Source organism: Punica granatum, chromosome 8 (genome assembly GCF_007655135.1).
Source record: "Punica granatum isolate Tunisia-2019 chromosome 8, ASM765513v2, whole genome shotgun sequence".
Taxonomy (NCBI): domain Eukaryota; kingdom Viridiplantae; phylum Streptophyta; class Magnoliopsida; order Myrtales; family Lythraceae; genus Punica; species Punica granatum.
In genome coordinates this window covers 24,620,585-24,644,833 of record NC_045134.1, presented here as the reverse complement: position 1 = coordinate 24,644,833, position 24,249 = coordinate 24,620,585, and the positions used below count along the sequence as shown (strand labels likewise).

The 24,249-nt window shown below is 39.1% G+C and overlaps 5 protein-coding genes across 12 annotated transcripts; 1 reads left to right on the top strand and 4 right to left on the bottom strand.

The window, feature by feature from the left end:
• Nucleotides 1–879: 879 nt before the first annotated feature.
• On the bottom strand, nt 880–4,952 carry LOC116187884 (cylicin-1-like). The gene is made up of 6 exons (XM_031516879.1): nt 4,598–4,952; nt 3,214–3,370; nt 2,005–2,338; nt 1,609–1,931; nt 1,363–1,468; nt 880–1,260 (listed from the first exon to the last, which is right to left on the bottom strand). Exons 1-5 carry the CDS (start codon nt 4,656–4,658, stop codon nt 1,375–1,377), a joined length of 969 nt encoding a protein of 322 aa, XP_031372739.1. The 5' UTR covers nt 4,659–4,952; the 3' UTR covers nt 880–1,260; nt 1,363–1,374.
• A 252-nt stretch (nt 4,953–5,204) lies between these two features.
• LOC116187882 (DEAD-box ATP-dependent RNA helicase 41) lies at nt 5,205–7,688 on the bottom strand. Its single transcript, XM_031516878.1, has 2 exons — nt 7,325–7,688; nt 5,205–6,981 (listed from the first exon to the last, which is right to left on the bottom strand). The coding sequence occupies exons 1-2, from the start codon at nt 7,392–7,394 to the stop codon at nt 5,459–5,461; spliced, it is 1,593 nt and encodes a 530-aa protein (XP_031372738.1). The 5' UTR covers nt 7,395–7,688; the 3' UTR covers nt 5,205–5,458.
• Nucleotides 7,689–13,553: 5,865 nt separating this feature from the next.
• Nucleotides 13,554–15,431, top strand: LOC116189353 (probable aquaporin TIP3-2). Its single transcript, XM_031518979.1, has 3 exons — nt 13,554–13,867; nt 14,435–14,685; nt 14,781–15,431. Exons 1-3 carry the CDS (start codon nt 13,726–13,728, stop codon nt 15,165–15,167), a joined length of 780 nt encoding a protein of 259 aa, XP_031374839.1. The 5' UTR covers nt 13,554–13,725; the 3' UTR covers nt 15,168–15,431.
• Nucleotides 15,432–15,650: 219 nt separating this feature from the next.
• On the bottom strand, nt 15,651–18,601 carry LOC116189351. 3 transcript variants are annotated; one of them, XM_031518978.1, is made up of 8 exons: nt 18,362–18,601; nt 18,142–18,276; nt 17,481–17,874; nt 17,122–17,241; nt 16,991–17,044; nt 16,634–16,797; nt 16,284–16,460; nt 15,651–16,002 (listed from the first exon to the last, which is right to left on the bottom strand). In XM_031518978.1, the coding sequence occupies exons 3-8, from the start codon at nt 17,865–17,867 to the stop codon at nt 15,780–15,782; spliced, it is 1,125 nt and encodes a 374-aa protein (XP_031374838.1). In that variant the 5' UTR covers nt 17,868–17,874; nt 18,142–18,276; nt 18,362–18,601; the 3' UTR covers nt 15,651–15,779. The 3 variants fall into 3 exon arrangements, with proteins under 3 accessions (XP_031374838.1, XP_031374837.1, XP_031374836.1); XM_031518977.1 differs by having other exon boundaries at nt 18,142–18,601; XM_031518976.1 differs by lacking the exon at nt 18,142–18,276 and having other exon boundaries at nt 18,277–18,600.
• A 1,475-nt stretch (nt 18,602–20,076) lies between these two features.
• Nucleotides 20,077–23,785, bottom strand: LOC116188488. 6 transcript variants are annotated; one of them, XM_031517884.1, is made up of 7 exons: nt 23,106–23,784; nt 21,991–22,169; nt 21,509–21,726; nt 21,175–21,421; nt 20,967–21,052; nt 20,752–20,840; nt 20,077–20,642 (listed from the first exon to the last, which is right to left on the bottom strand). In XM_031517884.1, the coding sequence occupies exons 3-7, from the start codon at nt 21,658–21,660 to the stop codon at nt 20,389–20,391; spliced, it is 828 nt and encodes a 275-aa protein (XP_031373744.1). In that variant the 5' UTR covers nt 21,661–21,726; nt 21,991–22,169; nt 23,106–23,784; the 3' UTR covers nt 20,077–20,388. The 6 variants fall into 6 exon arrangements, with proteins under 6 accessions (XP_031373744.1, XP_031373745.1, XP_031373747.1 ...); XM_031517885.1 differs by having other exon boundaries at nt 21,509–21,764; nt 21,991–22,055; XM_031517887.1 differs by having other exon boundaries at nt 21,991–22,055.
• Between the last annotated feature and the right edge of the window lie 464 nt (nt 23,786–24,249).

Here is a 24,249-nt window from a genome sequence, read left to right as displayed (position 1 = left end):
ATACTTGTAGTAATATATTTGAAATCAGGATTTTTGTCACCTGATAAATACACTTTTAGAAATTATATATATTTAAACTCAAACGTAAAATATATTATTGAAAATACTAAACATATAAAAAATTAATTTTTGAGAAATATGTAATTTCACACTTATTAGATTAGCTAGCGACAAAGTTTGGCTTTTCTTTTCGACTCCGATACTCGAAGTGGAAATAATTAATTTATTTTGATATAAAGATTTGACAAACATGTATATAAATAAAATATTTTTACAATTGTTTCTTTTAACTTGAAGCTATTATTTTTATACAATTGATTCCCTTTAACTCCCTAAATTGTTTGAATTTTTAAATTAGTTTAATCCTAACAAAATAATGACACTTTCTACTGCATTCTAATTTTCTCAAATAAAATCAACATTTTATTTGAAAATAATAGGTTTTCTCGGTGGATAAAATTTTTTTAAAAAAAAATATAATCAATCACACTTTTATTAAAAAAAATTATAAAAAGAACATCCAAATAAGGAACAATATGCATGATTATGCCAAATAGGATTTGCTCACTCATTTATTGAGTGACTTTTCGAATATACATTGAATATGTAGGACAGATATTTGGCCTCATCTGTGATAACATGTAAATAATAATAAGATAAAGGCCTTTCATTTCTTCCCAAAAATATATTATGCACATTGTATAGATATATATACTGATTAAAAATAATTATTAAGTCATGTATAGATATATACACTTAAAAAAACACTTTAATACCTTTTTTTTTACTTAACGAATGCTTTTACTGTTTTTACATATTTGTGAATTTCATTTCACTAGTCCGCACATAGCGCAGGATTGTTCATTAGTGATTCGTTAATGGGCAGAACAAGTAATATAGTCATGAATTTCGAAGCGAGCACAGTCCCAACTTCTAACCCCTCTCGAGTACATTGCGATTCCAAAGATAAGAACTCAATCTTTGTACAATCCTGAAACTTTTCCGCCCACTAGACTAAAATATCTACGAGAATGTTGCTCGCTTCGATCCTCCAAAATGATGTTGAAGAAACGATAATAGCAAACTATTGCTCCAAAAAGTACTTGAAAGTCGAACAAAGTGTGAACCTTCTACTTCTACTCAGTCCTTGCAAAAGGTAAGAAAGTTACATACGAAAATCATCTGCTAAGCAAGTCTATTTGATCGGGAACCTGATCAGAGGCAGCAAAATTGTCTTCAAAGTTATTGTAGAACTTGAAGCTGAAATGAACCAATTAGGACGTTGAAATTAGACAGCATAAACTTAAGTAGTCATCAGGTAACAGAGGATAAAGATGACAGCAGAATCCGGTTCTATAATACCTCAACAATTTATCAATTCCTCCAGATGCTGATGATGCTATCCGCAAATGATTTGAGATTCCCCCACAGCGATGACTTTCGTGGAGGTTCTGCATCTTCTCTTCTTCTGTGAAACAAAGTTCAACAGCTCATTACCCTACGATCCAGATCATCACGAAACAGAATAATGATGCTCTTCTGATGCGTAAACATGTCAATTAGCCAATAGGAGATCGCAATGACATCATTGGGACACACAAAGCTTACTTTATAGAAATGTCCGATTCAGTGGATGATTCATGCTGCTTCTCTTGCCTGTTTGGACTATCCGAATCAGTTGAAACCTTTGGCGCTTCTAATGTTGCCCTGTCAACTTCCAATGTAACATCAGATAGGTCCGTAGGAGATTTGCCCTCTTCACTGTCTTCTTTGGTTTCTTCCTTTGCATGAGTTTGCTCTGAAACAAACTTAGCTCGGTCGTCGTAAACTTCCTTGCCAGCATCCTCTTGTCTCTCAGGCGGACAAGGAATTTCCTGGTCATCCTTTTTCAGTAATGTACTTTGTCTCTCAACAAGATCATGATTTAAGCCCTGCATATCGAAGGTTATGATGGACGTTTCAAAAGAGAAAAAAAAAAAAGAACCACGAGTTTCGAGCAATTACTTCAGCAGCAGGCTTTAGGAAATCGTGAGATGCAGTAGTTTCATCCCTTAGATTCTCGCCGATCTCGGCATCTCTAGAAGTTATTGCCTCCGCAGCATCTTTTTTTCTGGCATCAATGGTTCCTTGGCTCGGAAAGTCTCTGATTTTGATCATAGATTTCCTATTCTTACTCATTTCATTTCTCCTCGATGTTTTCACCCCATTAGTTAAAGGATCCATCTTCAAATTGTATTCCAGCTCTTGCATAATCTGCTTTACAACATAGTAACTTCCACCAACTTCCTCTCTAGCTTTAGCAGCACTTGGAAACTTTCCAGCATTAGCCTCTCTATACCTATGAGCCGAAAATTTATTACAACCTTAAAAGTTCACCTATATGGTTGATTGAGTCAACATTAGACAAACAAATAATCGATGGATGAAGCAAAATGGATTTTAAATGTCAAACAACATATCAGGCACATCTAAGTTACAAGGTTAAAGAGGTATGTTCATTCCTTTTTCTCTCTTCTTTCAGCGATATTTCTTTGCTATCTCAGGAATTTTGTTCAATAGTAGCCTGAAAGGGGTAACATTTTATTTTAAAGCAAATAGTATCAGTGTCTTTTAAGAAAAATGTGGAGGGTGTCGAAGAAATTTACCTTTACAATGGTCTTCGAAAAGCTCAAAATTTAGATGTAGTAGGATGAGTAGATAGGAAACTCGATTAGCATCCAACACGAACGGTAATATCAACTCAGAAATAGCAAAAGTACACCATGCATATTGGACCACCAGTCAGAAACTTCCGAGTTGCAATATCTAAAGCTTAGAGTTTCCATCTCGAGACTCGTTAAGGCAATTAAAGGAAAAGGTTAAAGGCTAAATTCAACAAAGAATCATCAGATCCATCAAAGGAAAATTTTAAACTTAAACATCAACGTAGCATCTGCAACTCTAGGAGAGATTGAAGGATCAGATAAGACAATAATTCTTTAAAAGAGAAGAGTTTTAATGGAGATGAGTTAACCAGCTATAGAATAGAATGACCATGTGTTATAACTGAGACGTTTTAATTAGCTACCGACTGGCCATAAATAAAGGGTGGAGTGCAACATGAAGAACACAGACAAAAAAGACCATGAGCAGCATTAATTTCATAGATATGAATGACAGAATGACTAGCAACGACAAAATGAAATAAGATTGGAATAAAGCAAAGAGCTCTACTTGCTGACATAAGACTCCAACATAGCTCGTCTTTGATCTTTTGACACCCTTTTACGCTGTTTCTGAGGATCTGGTATGTCAGAAGCCAATGCGGCATTTGATCTTCCACGCCACTGAATATTTGACGCATGCTGCTCACCGATTTCTTTGGTCAACCCTGAAAATTGTCAACCTTGCACAGTCAAAAATTTTCCTGAGAAAATCTTAAGGGAATATATCCATAATCCAGTAATGGCAAGAAAATGCAAGTAATTTAAAGGGTAAGATAACGATTCATGTGGAAGACATTATTTCAAAAGGTTCTAAAAGGATTCCACAAGCCCACCCAATAACAGCATCACCAAATTTCACTCAAAGAGATTTCTTTACTATATGAGAGAAGTTAAAATGAACCCAGTAGCCGCAAGCAAACCGGACTTGCGTAAGAAGAGCCCTTCGGTTTAAATCTATCCAGCCTTCTTTCACTCTACTGGCCTGAAGTCAGAGGTCAGGTTGGCATAGGATTGAATAAGCACCTTCTCATTCTGTAACGTGATGAGGAAGTGTATCTGTGACCAACTAAAAGTAGGCTTTCAACTTGCTCCTCCAACAAGTTCACTTATGGGCTGTCACAACTTCATACTTAAACTACAAGTGGCCGCAGCATGCAACTCAACTCCAGGCATATGGAATGGCATTCCACTAAAGAATACACCAGTATGCGTTCTCCCGGATATAATGACTGAATTCAACTTTAAGAAGTACCCAAATCATAAGTTGTTGTAACGTGCTCGTAAAAATCAGAGCTTCAGCAACATAATGTAATGCAAAGGTTCATGGACATTGTCAGCCAAGTGAAACGACAAAAACTTGCAGACCATGCTCCATGATCTGACTACCGACATCATATCATGAGTTTCATGTGCCACACCATTCGAGCTCAGCAGTTTAATGGGCAACAGGCAAACTCGAAAAGAACTCATCAGTGTTTTGGTGCACCGTATTTCAACAGTTTCGGAACAAAATACACCAGCTCCCACTGCAACACCACCACCAAATACCGGTACACCAGCCACTGCTGCATATCACGGGGTTGAAAACAATGTGCGCAACTGATATTGACAAAACAAACTCCTGAAAGCCATTTCATGAATATTGTCCTATGGTCAAAGATCCCCCTTCGCTTCCACGAGTCACCTTAGCTCAATTTCAGCATGATTCTTTCAGCAGCATTAATCGTTCGGCATAAGCATCCTTCCCCTCATTCGGAGTAATCAAGAACAGCGGAAACAAACAGCAGGAGACCCCTAGGACTGGCAAATAACACAAGCCCACAGGACGAAAACAAGACCCAACAACACGAATCATAACAGAGAGAGAGACAGAGAGAGAGAGAGAGGGGTACAAGCACTGGCGGCAGAGCTTCTGGAGCAAACGGTCAGTCTTCCTCCTCCTCTGGCCAACATCCTCAACGTTCTCGCCACCGCTTCTCAATCACGGAGTCGCACCATGACAAGCATGAACATTTGCCAAATCAGTCAGCGCCGACCGCAGACACAGAGAGAGAGAGAGAGAGAGAGAGAGAGAGAGAGAGATGAAAGGTTTAAGGGAATGGCTTTTCGTTAGGAAAGGGGTTTTAGATGTGCTCAAATTTCGCCGCCCAGTGGGCTGAAGCTTCCTAAGTCGAAGCCATTGACGCCGGCCAAGAAGTTCTGTCAGAGCGGTGGCGCTTGGCCCTGCCAGCGACTCTGCTCGAAGCTAACAAAAGTATTTCGGTAATTTATATTTTGCATCCTGGATTTTTCCTTCGTTCCATTTTGTGTCCTAAACTTTTTACAGTTTGAATTTACAGCATGTGCTTTCCACTGAGTTGCATAAACGCCACAACCATTGATCACACTATATCCTCGTTATTTCGTCTTAAAATAGCTCCAAAATACGCTTTTTATGTTCATGCTGCTCTGGAAGCCTGTCCGACACGTAGCAAAACAACTCTTTCATGGGCTTGGACCTGCAAGATTAATCCTATGTTGTGCAATATATGTTCGGTTCATTCGTCATCGTCTGTAAAGAACATGACTTTCTGCAGGAAAAACAAAGTCGTAGATCATCTGAACATAAGCCATACAGAGCTTAGATGATCACATTAGACTCTACAAAATTTCTCCTCCAACCAATATAAATGCCGTTACATCCAAATTTATATTCAAAGTGATGCGATTTGCAGGGAAAAGTAACGGAAAAGAGCTTTTCCAAGCTCCGACTTTCATCGCCCGTGCTTTCGCTTTCTTTGGCCATTGCCTCGGAAAGCAGGTGCAACAGTGTATCGTGAATTCTGAAGCTCCCTTGGGATGGCAGCTCCAGAGGATCTCAAATGCTCCACCAGTTCCGGAAACAGGTTCTTGCTCTCCTCGTTCACAAACACAATTGCCTGGCCCTCCTCTCCAAGCCTTGATGCCCTCCCGATTTGGTGCACGTACTCTCTAATAGAGTTCGGCATATCAAAGATGATTACCTGCCTCACGGAAAATAGGTTGACTCCCCGATCCAAAAGCCCGGTCGCCACAATCACAGGACAATCCCCCATCAGGAATGAACTCATGACCTCTCTCCTCTCCTTCATAGGCTTCTCACCATGGATCGATAGAGCCTTCATTCCCGTTGCAACAGTTATTGCATTGGACAAGAGATCCGCTCCAAGCCTCGAACCTACATAGACCACTGTTGGTGGACTGAAGTGCTGTTTGCTGGTCAGGATGTCAAAAAGCTTCTGCTTCTTGTGCTTTGTCTCGACCCAGATAGGTATCTGCTTCACGGCCTTGGTTGGACAATTAGGCTTCCCGACAGATATAACAGTGATGTTTTTCATCAAGGAGTTTGCCATCCTCTCGACTTCTTGAGAAACTGTCGCTGAATACATCAACACCTGGGGCTGTGATAGTGCCACAAAGATCTGCATCACCTGATCACGGAAACCCCTTTGAAGCATGCAGTCAACCTCATCCAAAACAAAAACCTTTACTTCAATTAATTGTACATCGTGCTTGGTTAATAAATCAATAACCCTTCCTGGAGTTCCAACAATCAGCTCAACTCCTTGCTGAATGCGGTAGATTTGCCCTGCCATTGGATCACCTCCAACAACAAGAGCAGTTTTGAAGGGCAACCCCTTCCCAAGCAACTTAGCCTGCTCCTCGACTTGTATGCACAGCTCCCTAGTGGGTTCCAGAACAATAGCTAGCGGGTTTTTCCTGTCCAAAGGGTTCCTGAAACCACGAATCGCACATTGTGAGATGATTGGAACCAAAAAGGATGCTGTTTTTCCCGTCCCTGTGTCAGCTGAAACGAGCAGGCTTTTGCCAGTCAAAGCAGCGGGGATCGCTTGCATCTGAACTGGCGTCGGCAGTTCATAGCCCGCAGCTTCCATATTTAGGATGAGTTTTTGAGGGAGAGGACACGAGGAGAAGGACAGAATAGGCAGCGGAACAGAGTCTCCCTTCACAAAGATATCTAGTTTCTTCCTCAGCAAAGAAGTTTGATTCGCACTTAAGGATCGAGACCCAGCTTCACCAGCGGTATCACTCACATAATAGCACTCATCAGTTGCGGGCAATCTAGCACTCGATTCCGAGTTAGTAACCTTGCGTAGCAGGACTTGTTTGCATTCCAAGCTGCAAATATCGCTGTCCGTTTCATCACATATGTACTCCCCGTAGCGGCCACAAATCACACATTTCGGGTCCCCGGGCAGAGCCGGCCTCTGATCGATTGATCTTTGTTTCACCTCATCTATTGCAGCAGAAGCCGTATAACGGATTAAATGCAAGAGAAATTCATTATCAAAGGTATGATCATGCTCACAACCATGAAAAGACGCGGCATACAAACTACCCGTGGTATATCCAACAAAACGTTCATCCGAAAATCAACGAAACAAAACAAGATAGATGCGTAAAACAAATTTACACACAAATTCATGTCATTTCTTCAGCTAAGATTCGTAGATACATCATGAATCCTTCTAAAAGCTCAGAACTTTCAGCACCATGATTGCATAACATCACAAACCAAACTACGAGTAAAGCTCCAAATCCAAACAATCTACAGTAGAAATAATTGAAGGAACATTTACCGGTGACTCCATCGACATTCGACGCTTCCGGAGAATTTTGTTCCAAGCAATTCTGCTCGGGGACTTCCATAATTCAATCCCTTCGCAACAGCTAAGGGAACACCCGAACCACGTCCGACCCGGAAACCCTACAAGTTTGTTTTGTTGATGACGGCATAATCAGATGCTAAACCTCCTCAATGCGGCTCAACGCGATCTTTGCACCAAAGGAATCAATGAGGAGCAGAGAGCAATCAATCTCGGGAAGGAAGCGGGAAGCAAGAGAACATCTGCCGAACGATCAGCTGCTCACTGAATTACAACTCCGACAATGCTATGAAAACTCGAGAATCGCACTGTACGGAACTCCAGAGGGAACGGCGTATAGATGATGAAGAAGACGACGGCGACGAAGCTGGAGGCCCGACGAAGCTGGAGGCCCGACGGGCCTCAGTTTTGCCAGGCCGGGCCTTTCGGGCTTCCTAATTGGGGCACAGAGATCAAACAGACCGGGCTCGCGGGCTTTACTATCGACGTCGGGTACCAGGCATATTTTCATTTTTCATTAAAAAAAAGCAACAAATTGAGAAAAATAAACAAAATTTCATCGTTATTGGAAAAATCATATGATACAATTGAAAAGATTTTTCTCCTATTTAAATTTGTATAGAGATTAGAAAAGCTCCTTCTCTAAGTTTTATAATTTTTCTTAGTCAATTATTTTCTTTTCTAATTTTTAATTTATGACTTTCTTTTCTTATTTATTGATCACCATTCATTGCCATAAGATTTGAATCCCAATACTAAATTAGTTATTGATTTACTATGAATTATGATTTTCTAATTTTAACATTAGTAAACATATTTTTATATTTTTCAACGGAAAAATAAATTTAGAAAAAGAGAAGAAAAATGATAACTAAATTTCATTGCACGAAACTTAATTATGAGAATTTAACTATAAACATTTGAAGGTATGATGCGATCATTTATCGCAATAATTGTATTTCTAGAAACACTTTTATTGGTCCTAATTTCATTTTTGTCGTAGAAAGGCCAATTTTGTATTTTCAGTGACACCGACTCACCGGGTGACGTTCTTTGACTTCAAACTGAAACTGCTCATCTCTTGCATTGGCGTGATCTATTTCCTATGTTTTTATTGTAATATATATTTTTAAATCTTTAATAAATGTAAAACTGTTGTTTAGCATTCTTAAAGGGGAGAATGACACTTGTGGTCCTATATGTTTGCCAATTTTTGACATTGAGTTCTAAATGTTTCATTTTGGAAAAACAAGTCCTAAAAGATTTGGAAAAGTGACACTTTTGGTCCTAAATCTAACTGACCGTTACCGCCATGTCACGTGGCCGTTAAATGCTGACGTGGCGCTTCGTGATTGGTCACAAGTTGGTTCGGGTCCGGATTTCGTGGGCAAAATCGGGTCGGGTTTGGGCCGGGTGTCTCCTTCTTCACCCGACTCCATCCTCTGCAACCGCCGCCCCTGCAACAATGGCATCAGGGCCATCCTTCTTCAAGCCTTTCCTCACACCACCTTTCGTCTTCTTGGGCAAGCGAGTCTGGTGGATTTTTTGTTCATGGTTTCCAGAAAACCCTAAGATTGCAAGGCATTAAACATTTGCATTGTTCCATTTGAAACATTGGTGTGATTAAGAACCGACTTCTGATCAATGTATTCATCACATGGGGCGTGTGTGGATTGTGCCCGAAAGGTGTTCGATGTAATGCCTGAGCGAGATGTTGTCTCATGAAACTCGGTGGTGAGCTCAAAAGGTGTTTGATTCCGCGTTTGAGTTGTTTGGTAGAATGAAGGGGAGGAGCAGAACAGCGATTTGAAGCGGATTAATGTGAAGCTCATATGACTTAAATCGCAAAGAGGCTAAATCGATATGAAATACATGATCGGCCCTTTCCCTTCAAACATAACTTGCAGAAATAGTTAATGACAAATCCCAAGATATCACCATTGCCTCAATTACTTTCCAGCTTGGAGAAGCATAGCAATGCTCATGTTCCGATCATCCCACAGATCTGCAAAGACCCGAAACAAGAAGAAAGGGGCAAAAAAAACAAGAAGAAAGGTAGGGGCGGCGCATGGGGAGGGAGTCGGGTGAAGAAGGAGACATCCGGATCCGAAACCGACCCGATTCTACCCCCAACTATCCGAACCAACTCCTGACCACTTAGGAAGCGCCACGTGGCATTCCGTTCGCCTTACTGGAATTCCGTTAATGGGAGTAACGGAAAGGACCAAAAGTGTCACTTTTCCAAACCTTTTAGGACTTGTTTTTTCAAACTGAAACATATAGGACCTCAAGTGTCATTTTCCCATTCTTAAAGTCATATTGTAGACACGTGTCCTTTTATTTTTTCCATTTTCATTTTAGTATACTCTTTTTTATTAAAAATTTATCCACCAATTTTGACCTTTTTTTTTGTTTTTGTCCCTTCTATTGATTTCTTCTTACACTCTCTAAAAAAATCTCAGAATTAACATGTCCTAACTATCTATACATTAATTAACTAAAACATTTTACATCTTACAAAAACAAAATAGAGTATCCTTTTAATACCCGTACATATTTTTTTCTCTAAATTATGTCACGTGCAATTTTTGTCTCTATTATTTGTGAAGAAAATAACAATGAAGTGGGTGCTATTGCAGTTTTATAATATTTCTCCTTCTCAATGACGGTGTCTCCTGTTCTGATCCATCTCTCAATTCTTTCGTCTATCTTTTCTTTTTTGTTTAAACAAAGAGTCATTACTGTTAAATCATTATTCCTATCTCTCTCTTCTCTCTCTCTCTCTCTCTATATATATATATATTTATTTAAAATAACATCAGAAACTCATAATTATAATTGGATAAGATCACATATAAATTTTAGAAAATTTATATATATATATATATGTAAGTATGATATAATAAATGAAATTAATTTATTTTTTGATAAGTAGAAAATGTGTTAATTTCATTAATTTTATTTATTAACCCAAGTATCCATATATATTTTACCTAATAGTGCTAAATGAAATTTTGTTCGTAGATTACATTTGATACTTTATATGACAATATAGGTGTTTAGCAAGAACATCATAGTGTAGCATTTTAATTTAAGAAGTAACAACATAAATATATAAATATTATACTCAATGTAAGCATATATATATTTTTATTAATATAAACAAGTATATTTGTGATTAGAAGAATTGTAGGATTGGAATAGCACTACTATATAATAAGGTTAAAAAAAACATAGATACAAAATTCCCTTTATTCTCTTCTTTCCCCTTTTTTAGCTTGATTTCTTTATTTCAGTTCTCCTAACTCTCTGTTTTATCCTTTTAAACATGCTATATGGTATAAAGCATAACTAATAGATAATATCTATCTAGATTGATTTTTAACGGACCAATACTTGAAAAAATATAATTTATCTTTCTTATTATACATTACTAATTTACTATCGATCTATCTTAATCTCAGGAAGGCACATGACTTCACAGACCTTTCCTCAAAATGTTTACTTTATTACAATTTTCTGTTACATTTTTCCTTCTAATCTTAAACTTTTGATTCAAATACATTCCTCTTTTTTCTTTTCATTTCACGTAAAAGCTATTTAATCATTAATTTTAAAAATTCATATAAACCTTTATCATACTTATCTCATAGTTTTTTCCTCCACATTCATATATCTTCACAAACTTATTAAATTAGAATGTTAAATCAGTTTTAAAATGAGTAATGCTATATTAATTTGTTGATATACTCTTCAATATTATACTATTCGTCCCCATACTTCGATAATATGAAAATATCAATTGTGGGCAAAAAAAGTTTTTGAAAACCCGGCAGCATAGCGCGGGCTCCTTCCTAGTAATATATAACGTTGCTGAATTTTGAGCATCCATATAGAGAATGTCCTATTTTAATACTCTTGCAAAAAAAAAAATTTCAAATGATTTTAATTTGTTATATTATATCTGATTATATTTTTATAGAATGAAAAGGAACTTTATCATTGTTGCCTTTTGTCTTATTAGGCATAAATCAAATAAATTTTATTTGTCTATAATATATTATATATCTTATTTAATTCACATTACCATTTTTTATCGTATCAGGCATAAATCAGAAAAGCGTGAATTTGTTCACAAAAAAGTTTTTTTATATAACTTTAGATTTTTTATAGACATAGTCACTAATTTTTACGTGTATTATTTTCCGTTCTTAACATGTATTTTTTACATTTATTTTACATTTATCTTTTTACTACAAATGACAAAAATGAGGATTCAACACAATAAATGGGGTAAATTGCACCGGTGATCCAAAATATTTTACAAATGTTTCATGATGGTCCAAAAAGTTTTTTTCGCTACATGATGGTACAAAATATTTCAAAGTTGTTTCATGATGGTACAAACCGTCAACTCGAGCTAACGCCGTTAACATTTTGCTGACGTAACGCGTCCTATGTGTCACTTTTGTTACGTGAAACCAATCATAGTGCGCCACGTCATTTATGACAAAATAAAATTTTAAAAAGTCCAAAAAATACAAAAAAATAATTTTAAAAATACAAAAAAAAGAGTAAAAATTTTGAAAAAAAAAGAGTAAAAATTTTGAAAAAAAATAAAAATATTTTAAAATTTTGAAAATTTTAATTTTTTTTAATTTTTTTTAAAATATAAAAAATACAAAAAAGAGAAAAAAAAAAAAAAAAAAGAATAAAAAGAATTTTTAAATTTTGAAAATTTTTTTTTTTTAAAATTTTTAAATTTTTTTTTTTTTTTACCCTTTTTTTTTTTTAAAAATTTTTTTTAAAAATTAATTTTTTTTAAAAATTTTTAAAATTTTCAAAATCTTAAAATAATTTTTTTTATTTTTTTTCTAAGTTTTTACTCTTTTTTTGTATTTTTTATATTTTTTTAAAAAAATTTAAATTTTTAAAAAAATTTTAAAATTTTAAAATTTTTTTTATTTTTTTTCAAAAATTTTACACTTTTTTGTATTTTTTTAATTATTTTTTGTATTTTTTTGGACTTTTTAAAGTTTTATTTTGTCTTAAATGACGTGGCGTACTATGATTGGTTCCACGTAACAAAAGTGACACATTGGACGCGCCACGTCAGCAAAATATTAACAGCGTCAGCTCGAGTTGACGGTTTGTACCATCATGAAACAACTTTGAAACATTTTGTACCATCATGTAACGAAAAAAACTTTTTGGACCATCATGAAACATTTGTAAAATATTTTGGACCACCGGTGCAATTTACCCCAATAAATAATTAGAACATGTTCAATAGAGCACTCTATTGTTACTGAATTCAACACACACACACACACAAAAGAAAAAAGGAATTTTGAATTCTCCAATAGAGCAGTCCATTATTACTTTATTCTGACTAATAACTTACACAAATAACAAAAGGAAAAAAGTTTCTTCAACATAAAATGAGATTTTTGAGGAAAAATAAAACATTACGTATAGCAATTTGCAATTGAAAGTGCCAAGTACATTGTCAAATATAAAATAAATGAACCGGTCTCGTAATACATGAGGCTGAGTCTTGCACATAGCCTTTTTTTCTTTTCTTTTCTTTTGAACTTTTTAAACTTTGATATCCGAAAATTTAATTAAATCTCAATTAATTTATCGAGCTGAGTCGGCTCACTAAGGGATAAAACTCTCCCGGTATTAATTTTCTTTATTCACAAAACTCGAACCCGAGACCTTGCATAATATTTATTATTGATTAATTGCCCATCTGACCCTATTTGAAGTAAGCTCCTAACACTAATCTGTACACGATTAATTCTATCAAACGATTTAATCTAAATATGCAATCATGCAAATATATAAGCACCATAATGCGTTTTAGAGGATAACACCAACCTGCATGCACAGGGGGCACCGTTGCTAGTAATAAGCTTCAACTTAAAAAACAAGAATAATTATTTATTTGGAATAGATGGATGAAAGCAAAAATAGCTAGGAGCGGATAGAGATGGAGAAGCTTCGATAACAATGGCGGCCATATCTTCATCATCATCAGATCAGATCGATATTGCTCTTTCTTATTAATATACAAATTCTCATTCCATGCAGAGGCTAACACATGTATATGTGAGTCCACGTGTCGTTCTCAGACACAAGACAAGTCATGCATGTCTCTCACTTTTGTCCCAAATATCATCAACATATCAATATCACTGCTTCCACTTATCCGCCCTGCACATACACCTTCCATGCATATCCAACACGAGACGAATCAGAGAAGACAAGAGCCCAATAGAGGTGTTGATTTTATTAGATCATCGAAGAAAATCGATTAGCTTAGGCAATAATTAATAAGCTTTTGGTAGGAAAAGAGGAAATACATCGAAATGTCCGCTCCGACAGCTCGTGCATATGCATTCCGCAGGGCCGACGAGGCCACTCAACCCGACTTCGTCCGCGCCGCCCTGGCCGAGCTCATCTCCACCTTCATCTTCGTCTTTCCCGCCGTCGGCTCCATCTTCGCTCTCGGTACGTAAGCTCACTACATTTACACGCATGCCGTCCTTATGACGGCTTTGTAGACGTATCCGTTGTCCTCATGATTTTGTGAGAGATGGAAGATATGGAGTTTTACAGCACGATCCATATATCGCAAAAATCAAACGACATAGTCGGAGGCTTCTCATCAACAGGGATAAATTAAGGGGGCTGAGGGAGTTGTCACCAACCTAAACTTCCGATGTTTTAGGGAAATTTCTATATCATTTTTCAATTTTCATGTAATTACTGCTATTTGTCCCAAGTAAGAACATTTATATTCTTATGCCCTTGCAAGGACCTCCCTTCTGGAGCTAAATCCTTCGTCCGTCCGTACCTGCTCGTTAATCATGCATGCCTATGAGCTTGTCCTTGTTGACTAAGCAAACGCTGTAGAATATATATATATATACACATATATATTTTTTCCGGTGTGTTATCATGGTATTTAGAAGACTAACGGGGATTATTCAGTTTAAATAGAATCAACCCTTGGAGGTAAAACTTAGTAGATTATTTTTGCTTTTACACATTATGCAAATTTGCCGCTTTTCCCAGATAAAATGTACGCACACACAGGGAGGCCCGCATCGGGCCTTTTGGCAGTCGCCCTCGCGAGTGGTCTGTCGCTGGCTGCAGCAATGGCGGCAAGCATCAATGTGTCGGGTGGCCACGTCAACCCTGCAATCACGTTCGGGGCCCTTGTCGGGGGAAGGGTCTCCCTGATCCGAGCCATCTATTATTGGGCGGCTCAGCTTCTGGGCTCTATCATGGCTGTCATCTTGCTGAGGCTCGTCACTGCCGGCATGGTAATTACTGTAGCAAGTGGCGGGAGAGTATCTCGTCCTAAATTCTCTGCTCTTTCGCATTGTAATTTCACGGTTTTCATGTTTTGCTTTTGTAGAGACCGGTGGAACTCTATTTAGCAGCGGGCGAAGGAAAGGGCCACGGGATGCTTCTGGAGTTAGTGATGACATACGGGCTGGTCTACACGTACTATGCAACCGCCATCGACCCGAGGAGGGGCAGTATGTGGATCCTGGCGCCACTGGCGGTTGGCCTGATCTTCGCAGCGAACATCCTTGTGGGCGGGCCATTCGATGGGGCAGCCATGAACCCGGCACGTGCTTTCGGCCCTGCACTCGTGGAATGGAGGTGGCGCCACCACTGGATCTACTGGGTGGGCCCGCTCATTGGGGGAGCCCTTGCTGGGCTCATCTATGAGTTTCTCATCATACCAATTGAAGCTCCACATCCCACCCAGCAGCCCTTAGCTGCTGAGGATTATTAGAAGTTTTTGGCTGAAAATGAAAAATTAGAATTATGAAAGTAAAAATAAGATTTTAAGTGTGACCGAAAAAAAAAAAGATTTTAAGGTTTTGGAAAAATTAAGGTTCCTTTTAGTTTTTCTGTTGTGGGTCTGTATATCTAAATTTTGCAATCTGTTGTGGTTTCTTTGTAACACTTCGACTGTGTATGTCTCTGTACATAGAATGAAAGAAAAAATGGTAAATGAGTGGGAATAAATATAAGAACATATATAGTAAGACCGTCATCGATGTCTCTTTCCTAGCGCGGTTTGGTTCTGGGTATCAGCTTGCTCTTTTCACTGAGTAAAGTTTGTTTACTGACACCGGAATTTGCTCATGGGTATTAGCTTGCTCTTTTCACCGAGTAAAATTTGTCAGGATAGTCGATGGGTATTAGCTTGCCCTTTTTACTGAGTAAAATTTATTTCACTGATACCGTAATCTGTCAATTACGTTAGGAAACCTTTGCACAACGGAATTCCGTCTATAGAAGAGTTGTGTACAATTGGCAAAGAAAATGTCGTGAACAATAGCACAGAGATTACATGGCAAAGTTGGATACAGAGTCAACAGTGGCTAAACTCTATTGACTTTCATGTCAGCTCTGTTCTATGCCTATAGAATCTAGCAACCCATGGAGCAAGCTCAGTGTTGTGAGGCTCCCTAGGGTTTACAGAATAGTAATCAGACCAGTAACATGGTGAAAGCCTCTCAGCAAACCCGCCATTCGAGTACACGCAGAATGGTAACCAGTTCTCGCCCCCGTTCATTCTCCTCTTCCTCTCTCTCGGGTATGCCAATGGCGCTTGCACATACCTGCGGAAACATAAGAAATCCTAAAGGTAGATTCTCGGGAAGTTGTATCATCTCATCAGCCCAGATATAGCAGGTGCCATTAATCACTAATTACCGGTGTCTCTAGAAGCCTAAGCTTTTATGAGAAGCGTACACGTACCATGTAATATCGGCCTGACTTGAAACAGAAGGAATATATAAACATGAAGAGGGAGTCGTGGAGACTTAGAACCGGAAGCCAATGTCATCACCGCATTATTTAACAGTCATGAGATTTGGGTATTGAATTTGAGCAACGGTACCTGATCCCGTCTAGAATGGCATCCCAGCAGAAATGGGTGTGGCCGAACACATGACATGCAGAAGGGTTCCCATGGGCCCCGTGGATGGACCTTAAGCGAGCCTCGAGGCTATCGGAGCCAATAATTTTTGGGAGGTTGGGGTAAAATAGCATCCTTTTCTCCGGACACAGTTCTTGTCTGGGGACACAATAAGAGCCAAGCCAATAAATCCAAGTCGATCAGGTTGAGAAACAACAATGTTATAGCTCAAATCAGCTAGAGAAATTCACCAGCAGTGATGTCAGAGTAGACAATCACCTATTTCCAGGTTTTAAGTTCATTTGGATGAGCAAGCAACAGCGAAAGCTTACCGAGGAACGAAGTGGGAGAATGTGATTATCTGATCACACGTCTCCTTAATATCCTCAATCGCATCCTCGTACGAGCCATTCATTTCATCAAAGTAGCGAGCGAGGGAGGTGTCCCCATTTGAAAGGTCTGAAGGCCATTTGCAGACATGGTAATCTTTGCATGCCTACATTTCAGGAAAACCAATCAATTATCAGATAACCTATGAAGCAAAACTACTGGGTTGCAAATCGGGAAAGCTAGGATAAGTTGAAAACATGGGCCTCCTTTCCAACGAGAAGAGGCTGATAAAATTCAAAATTGCCACTTCGTGACGAAAGTCGATAAAAACCTTACTAGGAGAAAAGATAGTGATTCACCATCTCCAGGGAAGGTATGCTGAAGCCAGTTATATCCTCCTCTTGGTCGAAGCTCTGCAAAACAAGCAGACCACTTCGATACATACATGCAGGATCAAGCTATCAAAAAAATAAAACTATTGAACAATTACCTCGTGGTACCATGAGAAGAGAGGAATGATGCCCAACCCTTCTATAATCACGGGATCAGTCCTCACTCCAAGTCCTTTGCACGCCTCGAGCAATTTGCCCAGCTTCTCTATAGAATCAACCTGAAAGCAGTTTCATCGACAATCAAGTATTTGCATGTGAAGGTAGGTTTAGCTTATGATCAATGCAGATTGCTAATACTTATCCAAAAAAAATTGCAGATTGCTAATGCCCTTTGCTATAAACTTAAACTTTCAGAACAGTCAGTCACATTACACTATAAGCCAGCACAAAGTACATGACACTGCTGAATTCGGAGTAGCAACTAAAGTACATGATAAAGGAAACTGGTATCCCTTACATAATTTTCCGACTCCCGACGGCACCAAAGATCGTGGTTCCCAGGCACATAGAGAACATGCTCGAATCTGTCCTTCAAGAGCGACATTGTTGTGACGAAGTTCTTATACGTCTCTGCTACATCGCCAGCAACAAGAAGAACATTGTGCTTATGATTCACAGTGGACAGGGAATTCACCCAGTTCATGTTCTCGGAGTAATCCGTGTGCAAGTCCGAGACCACAAAGACTCGTAAACCGACCGCAGCATCTTCGGTAGAGGACAATATCTGAGGCCTCTCGACGTAACCCCTTTTGAATCTTCTCAGCCCCTTTCGCTCAAGACGAGGATTTAAGCACTGCCGACTCTGCGGCAAACTCGCGAAGGAGGATGCCAATCTCAGCACCATTTATGAACTGCCAACAAAACCACCAATTCCAGAAAATCCACAACCATGCAAGAATTCGCGATATTCATTGAAAGCAAGAACTCGAAACAACTCAGAAGCTCTATTTACTAAAGACACCCAACGAACTATATCGGCATGAATCTTCCCTAATTACATGATCTTGCAAGAACCCAAGTACGCATTTGTCAAGAACTCCGCAGCGTATATTCGTTAAAAACAAGAACTTGAAACAACCCAGAAGCTCAACTCAGTAGAGACGCCCAACTAACTATACCGGCATGAATCTTCCAGAATTTCATGATCTTGCAAGAACCCCAAGTACCAATTTTTCAAGAACTCCGCAGCTTCTCATTGGTGAAGCTGAACGACATTAGTCTTCAATTGAAATGACAGAGAAGAGCATCGTCACCTGAACAAGAAAAAGCTGCTTAACACCACTGCGCCCCGCTGAATCTATTTGTCTCTAGGATGAAAGAATTTGCATCGGAATTTACGAAATCGGTGAACAATGTTCAGCAATCAAAGGCAAAGAATTGTGCAGGCGGCCAAATGATGCGCGTATCTAGGCAAAGTGCGCAGGTGAGCCAGGCCCTGACAGGTCGATGAAGCCGAGGAGAGACCAGAGCTGATGCCCCCTGTCTCCGTTTGTGTCCCAAATAGACCTATGTTTTCCTTTTCCATCAGAGCACAGGCATTTGGTTCGTATGCTGGGGAAGTAAGCCCGGAAATCCCGTGTTTGGTAGTTATATATATATATATATATATATATATATATATATATTGGTTACGTTTATGTTATTATATTGCATTTCTTAACGAGACGGTAATATAATTTATAGTATTTGTTACGAAAATAGATTGACTCCTCTCTCTTCATAGACATGGTTAATGCTTAATTTGAGGTCGAGCCTTCGGGTGCTATATATTTGCCACAACCTGTTGGTGCCTCTGTTCCCGGAGAAATAAATCTATTTCCAGGAAGGATTTCGACAGCCGTTGGATCCTCCGCTTTCTATTCTTCGATTTGCCCGTGGTTTTTCTCGAGCCTACAAGTTCTTGGTGAAGGTCTCTATTGCTCCTACTCGAACTGGGCAGGGTGTTCATTGGATCAAGCCAGGTTGGGTCAAGTTTAACACGGACAGTTCGTCCAAAGATAACTCAGATTCGATCGGGGTGTGTGGTCTGGTTCGGTGACCACTAAGGGAACTAGATCAGCGGGTTTCCTCACAATATTGGCAGAGCTACGGGGTGGATCTTCAGGCATAGAGCCTGCTTGGACTGGTTGGCAAGACGAGATTTATTCGATTCCTTCTAGTGTCTAAGTTCTTTATATTATTCATATCGATTTAAATAATTTATTGTCATGAAATATTGTCGGGATTTCTAACCCTCGCTATTGAAATTTTAGATTTACTAGGCTTATGCACCTTGTTCAACAAAAAATAATTTAAACTAAAACCGAAAAATAACGCATTAAAAGTTATTTTTTAAAAGTAATAGTTAAATTTATTTATTTATTTATTTAATAACGACTGTTTATAAATAAGGAAATAAAAACATTTCCATAAAATATAATAATAATAACAATAAATACTTATTCTATTATTTTAATTTACAATAAATCATGAAAATTTATAAAAGAATTAGTGTATAATTTTTACTTTTAAATAATATATAAATTAAAAAATATAAATCAAACACAAAAAAAAGAACTTGGCCGGGCAGAGGGGTAAAATATTGGAATACGGGAAAGTACGAGTTGAGATCTTCGGGTTTCACTTTTCCCACTGAATGTGAAAAAGTTCGCCGACTGCAAGTACGATTTTGAGAGTCTCACCAATCATTGCTGAATCAAACGCCATCCAAAGTTACTTCTTGACCAATCGATCAAAGATCATAGGCTACATCTTCTAACTCAGCACAATCACGTAAATCAGTATGTCCGTTGCGAATAAGCCCGCCATGACCCTTTTTCCCGGCACCCGGCACCGACTACTAGCACTGACGTCACGTCCTGCTTTTGATAAAGGTGTGACAAGTTATAATTGCGTTGGAATGGAGCCCGATCCATGGGGACATAGCACGACCTCGGGTCTCTATCTCGAAAGGACGATCATTTTTCAGAAGTCTGTACATCTATACCAAACTCCGTACTACTGTTTCTACGCGAGAGTAATTATGAGATCGAAAAATTGAGACTAGGAACCGGTACATGCTGCTAGGGAAACCAATACACACATCGTATAACCCTGTACAAGATTTTATTCGTTCCTCGTCAAAAAGAGAGAGAACAAGATACTCTCTTCCTCCACAAAGTCTGCTCAAACTCTACTCCAACATGAAAGGTTTTTTTGCAAGAAAAAAAAAAAACTCCTCTCAACAAAATCATCATCGGATTCTCAACCTCCCGGCATCACAGTTTAGGGTTTTCGGTGGTGATTTCACGAGTTCTCCATAGTCTAGAGAAAGGGGTAGAAAGTCTCGAAAGAGGCGGATTTACATCTCACTGCTCACCTGTTTTCTACAAGGCCGAGTGGTGGGTGAAGAAGCTGAGGTCATGGTGGTACGCGTTTAGCTGCTTCAACCACGAATGCGCCGCGTTCTGAAGGTGCATGAACTTCAGGTACTCGGGCGTCATCTCGGGGTTCACCCAAAGATCTCCTTGCATCTTATAGGTGGCCAACCCAAACGGACTCAGAGAAATCTTGTCATGAGCTCGCTCCTTGCAGCATGTATCCTTCAATGTTTCTTTCTCATCGAGTTCCTCACCGTTGTCTGCAGCAATAACCATAACATTTGTATATCAGCCTTGGAAACTGCTTTACATCCAACTTCCAAGCTCGAATTTGATTTTGGAAACAGTAGGAGATATAGAATAAGATACCTAGGAAAGATGAAGACAATGTATGGTATGTGAGGAAGCAAGTTGACAAGTCCTTGTTGCCGATGTTCGGGATGTGGTATATAGGATACCTTAACAGAAAAGAAAGAAAGCAATACTTAATATTAAGAAATGTCAGCTGCTTGCTATTTCGAGTTCTGAACAACGAAGCATCAAGCGAGTAGACAACATCGACAGATGAGAATCTCCAGCCTTACCAAGCAACAGCCATCCAACTTGCAGGCGAAACATCCATGCTTCGAAGCGTCATGAGTGCGGGATGGTCCTTCGCTAGCTCATTGATCTGAATCATGAAGATGCAAGATCGCAATTGTTTATTTTTCATAAATACAGGAAGTTCTCGTTATATCACCACTGCTCGATAACTTGGTATAAGAAAAGCGGGACGGGATTTTCTGTTATTACCTTGTCCATCATTGGGACCCTCCAGCTAGGACAACACGACTCGAAGTATTCCAAGTAAATGTGACCGAATTTCTCTCTCACGGGCCACGAGACTGCCTGATCTAAGCTTGAATCCTCAGAAATGTTGTCCCATGTCTTGCTGGAGTTGTCGCTGAGGGACCTCGAGAGCTTATCGCTGCCACTGTCATCACTCCAAGAGTCGCTCTCAAACTCCGCTGCGCTGTTACTACTACCCTCACTCTTGACCCTGCAAAGGAAGAACTCGAACTCATTCTGTCAATACACATAAATTACAACGATTGAACCGAATCAAGAAAAATTAGAAAATAGTCACCTGTTCAGAGAAACAGGCTTGTTGGTGTAAATTTGGATAGCTGACAGGTAAGGGATGTAGTACTTCTTAACCGTCTCTCCGCTGGGAAACACGACTTTGGTGCATGCACCAAAGGCGCTCCACTCTCTATAGCAATCCCAAAGATCTTTCATTTCGAAGTAGTCGATCGTTTCCTTACCAGCAGGTTGCCAGAGGAGGTTCACATCATGAATCTCACTCTACGGAAGGAAATTCGACAAAATATCAGACCGAAAACCTGAATGTAAGTAATAGGAGAATTTCCCTTTCAATTAACGAATCTCCAAAAAAAAAAAATGAAAGGATCTCGAATCGGTTAGCACTACTCCATGTCCATTAAATCATCACACTACACCTTTTAACCTTTCACGTCATAAAACAAGGCACTTTTAGCTTGGAAATCAATAACCTGTCCTCAGTTTCGATAATCTTGTGATCGCTATGCTATGATCTAGGGAACTTACTTATGTGTCATCAAATCCTTGCAGTCTTGTTTGGTGCCACAGTCGCAGGACGGAAAGCGAACACACTGGAATTACCATACGAAGTAGTGATTGGTTTTAACATGTTAAGCGTCTCCATTTCTTCATGCCAAACATGTCAACAACCTCGGATACCAGACCCATTTCCTGGCTCGTCATATCTTTTGTCCCAGATAGATTATTAATAAGCTAACTAAACATATCAAACCATCCCAACTCTAAATAAATTATTCGCCCTCGCCTCAATCGCCATATGATAATCAAAATCTGAGCACGATAGTGACCTTCCTGTCACTTGGGAGCAAGCTGTCATATTTGAAATTTTAAGGGGCAGTTTGAGCTAACTTCACCTACATGGGGCAGTCTGTAATAAATGGCATAGATTTTTTTTCTTTTTTCATTATTATTAATTATTTATTTTTACACGGTATAGGATAGGACTACTGGAATATACCAGGGCTAAAGAAATAATGAGCAAGAACCAATGGGTCCCAGGCGTGGGCCCGGTTCGGCCCAACAGGGTTGAAACAAGTGACCGGACCAGGCCCACACTTTTTAGTAGATATATATGATCAAACTCAATTCACATTTCAACCCCCACCAATCACCATCACACGCTAAAATTTCTCTGGTATTTTATATTTTAATAATTTATTAAAATTATATAATTGTCATAAAACAGTGTCATAATGATGACATTCAAAATAAAATAAAATAAAGATTGCAGCAATTTCTTTCTATATTCTTCCCTATAATTAATAAAGAAATTCCATTAATTAATAACTAAAAAAACGCGAGCTTAATTGCTGTCCTAATTGAGAGCATCACAAGCCACCGGAAGAGCTCCGGCGAGCAGGCAAGGCTAAGAGATCGTCCGAGAAAATGACAAAATCGGCAGAAAAATCATAACTTTTCACGTAACCCATCACGAAGGACAGATAATCTCCATCCGGGTCGCATGTTCTTGGCCCGATCCCTGAATTACCCCAAAAAAGAACCGGACAGGTCGAGCCCCGGATGGCTCAAGACACAAATCAATGGACTGTCGAGATTCGACCCGAACAGACGGACGACCCAAAGGGCCACAAATATTTTACCTGGGGAAGGGTTCTTGAGGGGACAATGGGGGTGACGGAGTCGAGGAACCGCTGGAGGTTGCTGGTGCCGGACGCCATTGATGAGCAGGAAGCTAAGCAGAGCAGAGCAAGACAGAGACAGAGACACGGCACAGAGTCGAGACAAGAAAACAGAGGGCGGGTTGAGAAAGATAAGGCTAAAATCTTAAACAGAGGGTTGAAATAAGGCTTGTTTTAGCAGGGAAGGAAAGGGGGAGGAAGGGGGAGAGATATGGTTTCCATGTGGGGACAGAGTTACGAATCAGGGGAACAAAACAGGATATCATCCGAAATCTCGAAACAGGGAAAGAAGGGGAAACGGGAGGGGAAGGGGAAAGGGAAGTAGAGGATATATATATATATATATATATATTATCGTTGGGAAAGATTAATTGAAGTTAATGAGGGAGAGGGGATGGGAATGGATTGAGAATCGATGGGCTGGGGAAGGGGAAACGGATCGTTTTGGGGAGGCAGGGCAGGACGCAGAGGAAGAAGCAGAGGATTTATGCGATGCAGCGAACAGAAGGAGACGGAGACACAGAGAAAGACAGAGACGGGAGTGGGACGGGGGCGGTGTCGGAAGAGGAAAGAGTGCGCTTCGCCGCGTGTTTAAGGAGGAGCAGTGACAGAGTGTGTGTAGTGTGTAGTGTGTAGTGTGTAGCGTTGTAGTGCCTTAATTTGTTTGATGCTTGACGATTCTCCCTGAATTTATTTATTTATTTATTTATTTATTTTTTTCAATTCTTTTGGATTTTTTCCCCATAATTTTCAAATCCTTTTCTAATATTTATTTGTTCAGTTTTTCCTCATAAGTTTATTCGTGTTCATTCAGTTCGTATATTAACACTTCGCAAGTCCGTGGAATAGTCAATCAACTTGAGTCGTATGAAACCTTCGACAAGCAGCCAGGCTACTATCACGTCTCAATCCGTTCTTTTAACTGCTTGACGACTATCGTGTTTATATCGGTTATACTTTACGTATTACACGAGTGGAATTGCCTACAACTATGCGTCTCGTGCTCCCATTGTAAAGCAACAAATTACATCTATATATTCATATATATACATATATATAGTAACTTACCCTCTTTGATGGATTGTTGTGATCATCTTAAATTTTA

Coding starts and splice junctions, on each gene's coding strand:
- LOC116187884 (XM_031516879.1), bottom strand. CDS start 4,658: ATGTTGGCCAGAGGAGGAGGAAGACTGACCGTTTGCTCCAGAAGCTCT. Junction 2,339..3,213: donor TTGGAGTCTTATGTCAGCAA/GTAGAGCTCTTT, acceptor TTCGGCTCATAG/GTATAGAGAGGCTAATGCTG. Junction 1,932..2,004: donor TCCTAAAGCCTGCTGCTGAA/GTAATTGCTCGA, acceptor TTCGATATGCAG/GGCTTAAATCATGATCTTGT.
- LOC116187882 (XM_031516878.1), bottom strand. CDS start 7,394: ATGGAAGTCCCCGAGCAGAATTGCTTGGAACAAAATTCTCCGGAAGCG. Junction 6,982..7,324: donor GAATGTCGATGGAGTCACCG/GTAAATGTTCCT, acceptor CTGCTGCAATAG/ATGAGGTGAAACAAAGATCA.
- LOC116189353 (XM_031518979.1), top strand. CDS start 13,726: ATGTCCGCTCCGACAGCTCGTGCATATGCATTCCGCAGGGCCGACGAG. Junction 13,868..14,434: donor CGGCTCCATCTTCGCTCTCG/GTACGTAAGCTC, acceptor CGCTTTTCCCAG/ATAAAATGTACGCACACACA. Junction 14,686..14,780: donor GGCTCGTCACTGCCGGCATG/GTAATTACTGTA, acceptor TTGCTTTTGTAG/AGACCGGTGGAACTCTATTT.
- LOC116189351 (XM_031518977.1), bottom strand. CDS start 17,867: ATGGTGCTGAGATTGGCATCCTCCTTCGCGAGTTTGCCGCAGAGTCGG. Junction 16,798..16,990: donor GCATACCTTCCCTGGAGATG/GTGAATCACTAT, acceptor CCTGAAATGTAG/GCATGCAAAGATTACCATGT. Junction 16,003..16,283: donor GCCATTCTAGACGGGATCAG/GTACCGTTGCTC, acceptor ATGTTTCCGCAG/GTATGTGCAAGCGCCATTGG.
- LOC116188488 (XM_031517882.1), bottom strand. CDS start 23,183: ATGGCGTCCGGCACCAGCAACCTCCAGCGGTTCCTCGACTCCGTCACC. Junction 21,727..23,105: donor CCTCAAGAACCCTTCCCCAG/GTAAAATATTTG, acceptor TTCCTTCCGTAG/AGTGAGATTCATGATGTGAA. Junction 20,841..20,966: donor AGTTGGATGGCTGTTGCTTG/GTAAGGCTGGAG, acceptor TTTTCTGTTAAG/GTATCCTATATACCACATCC.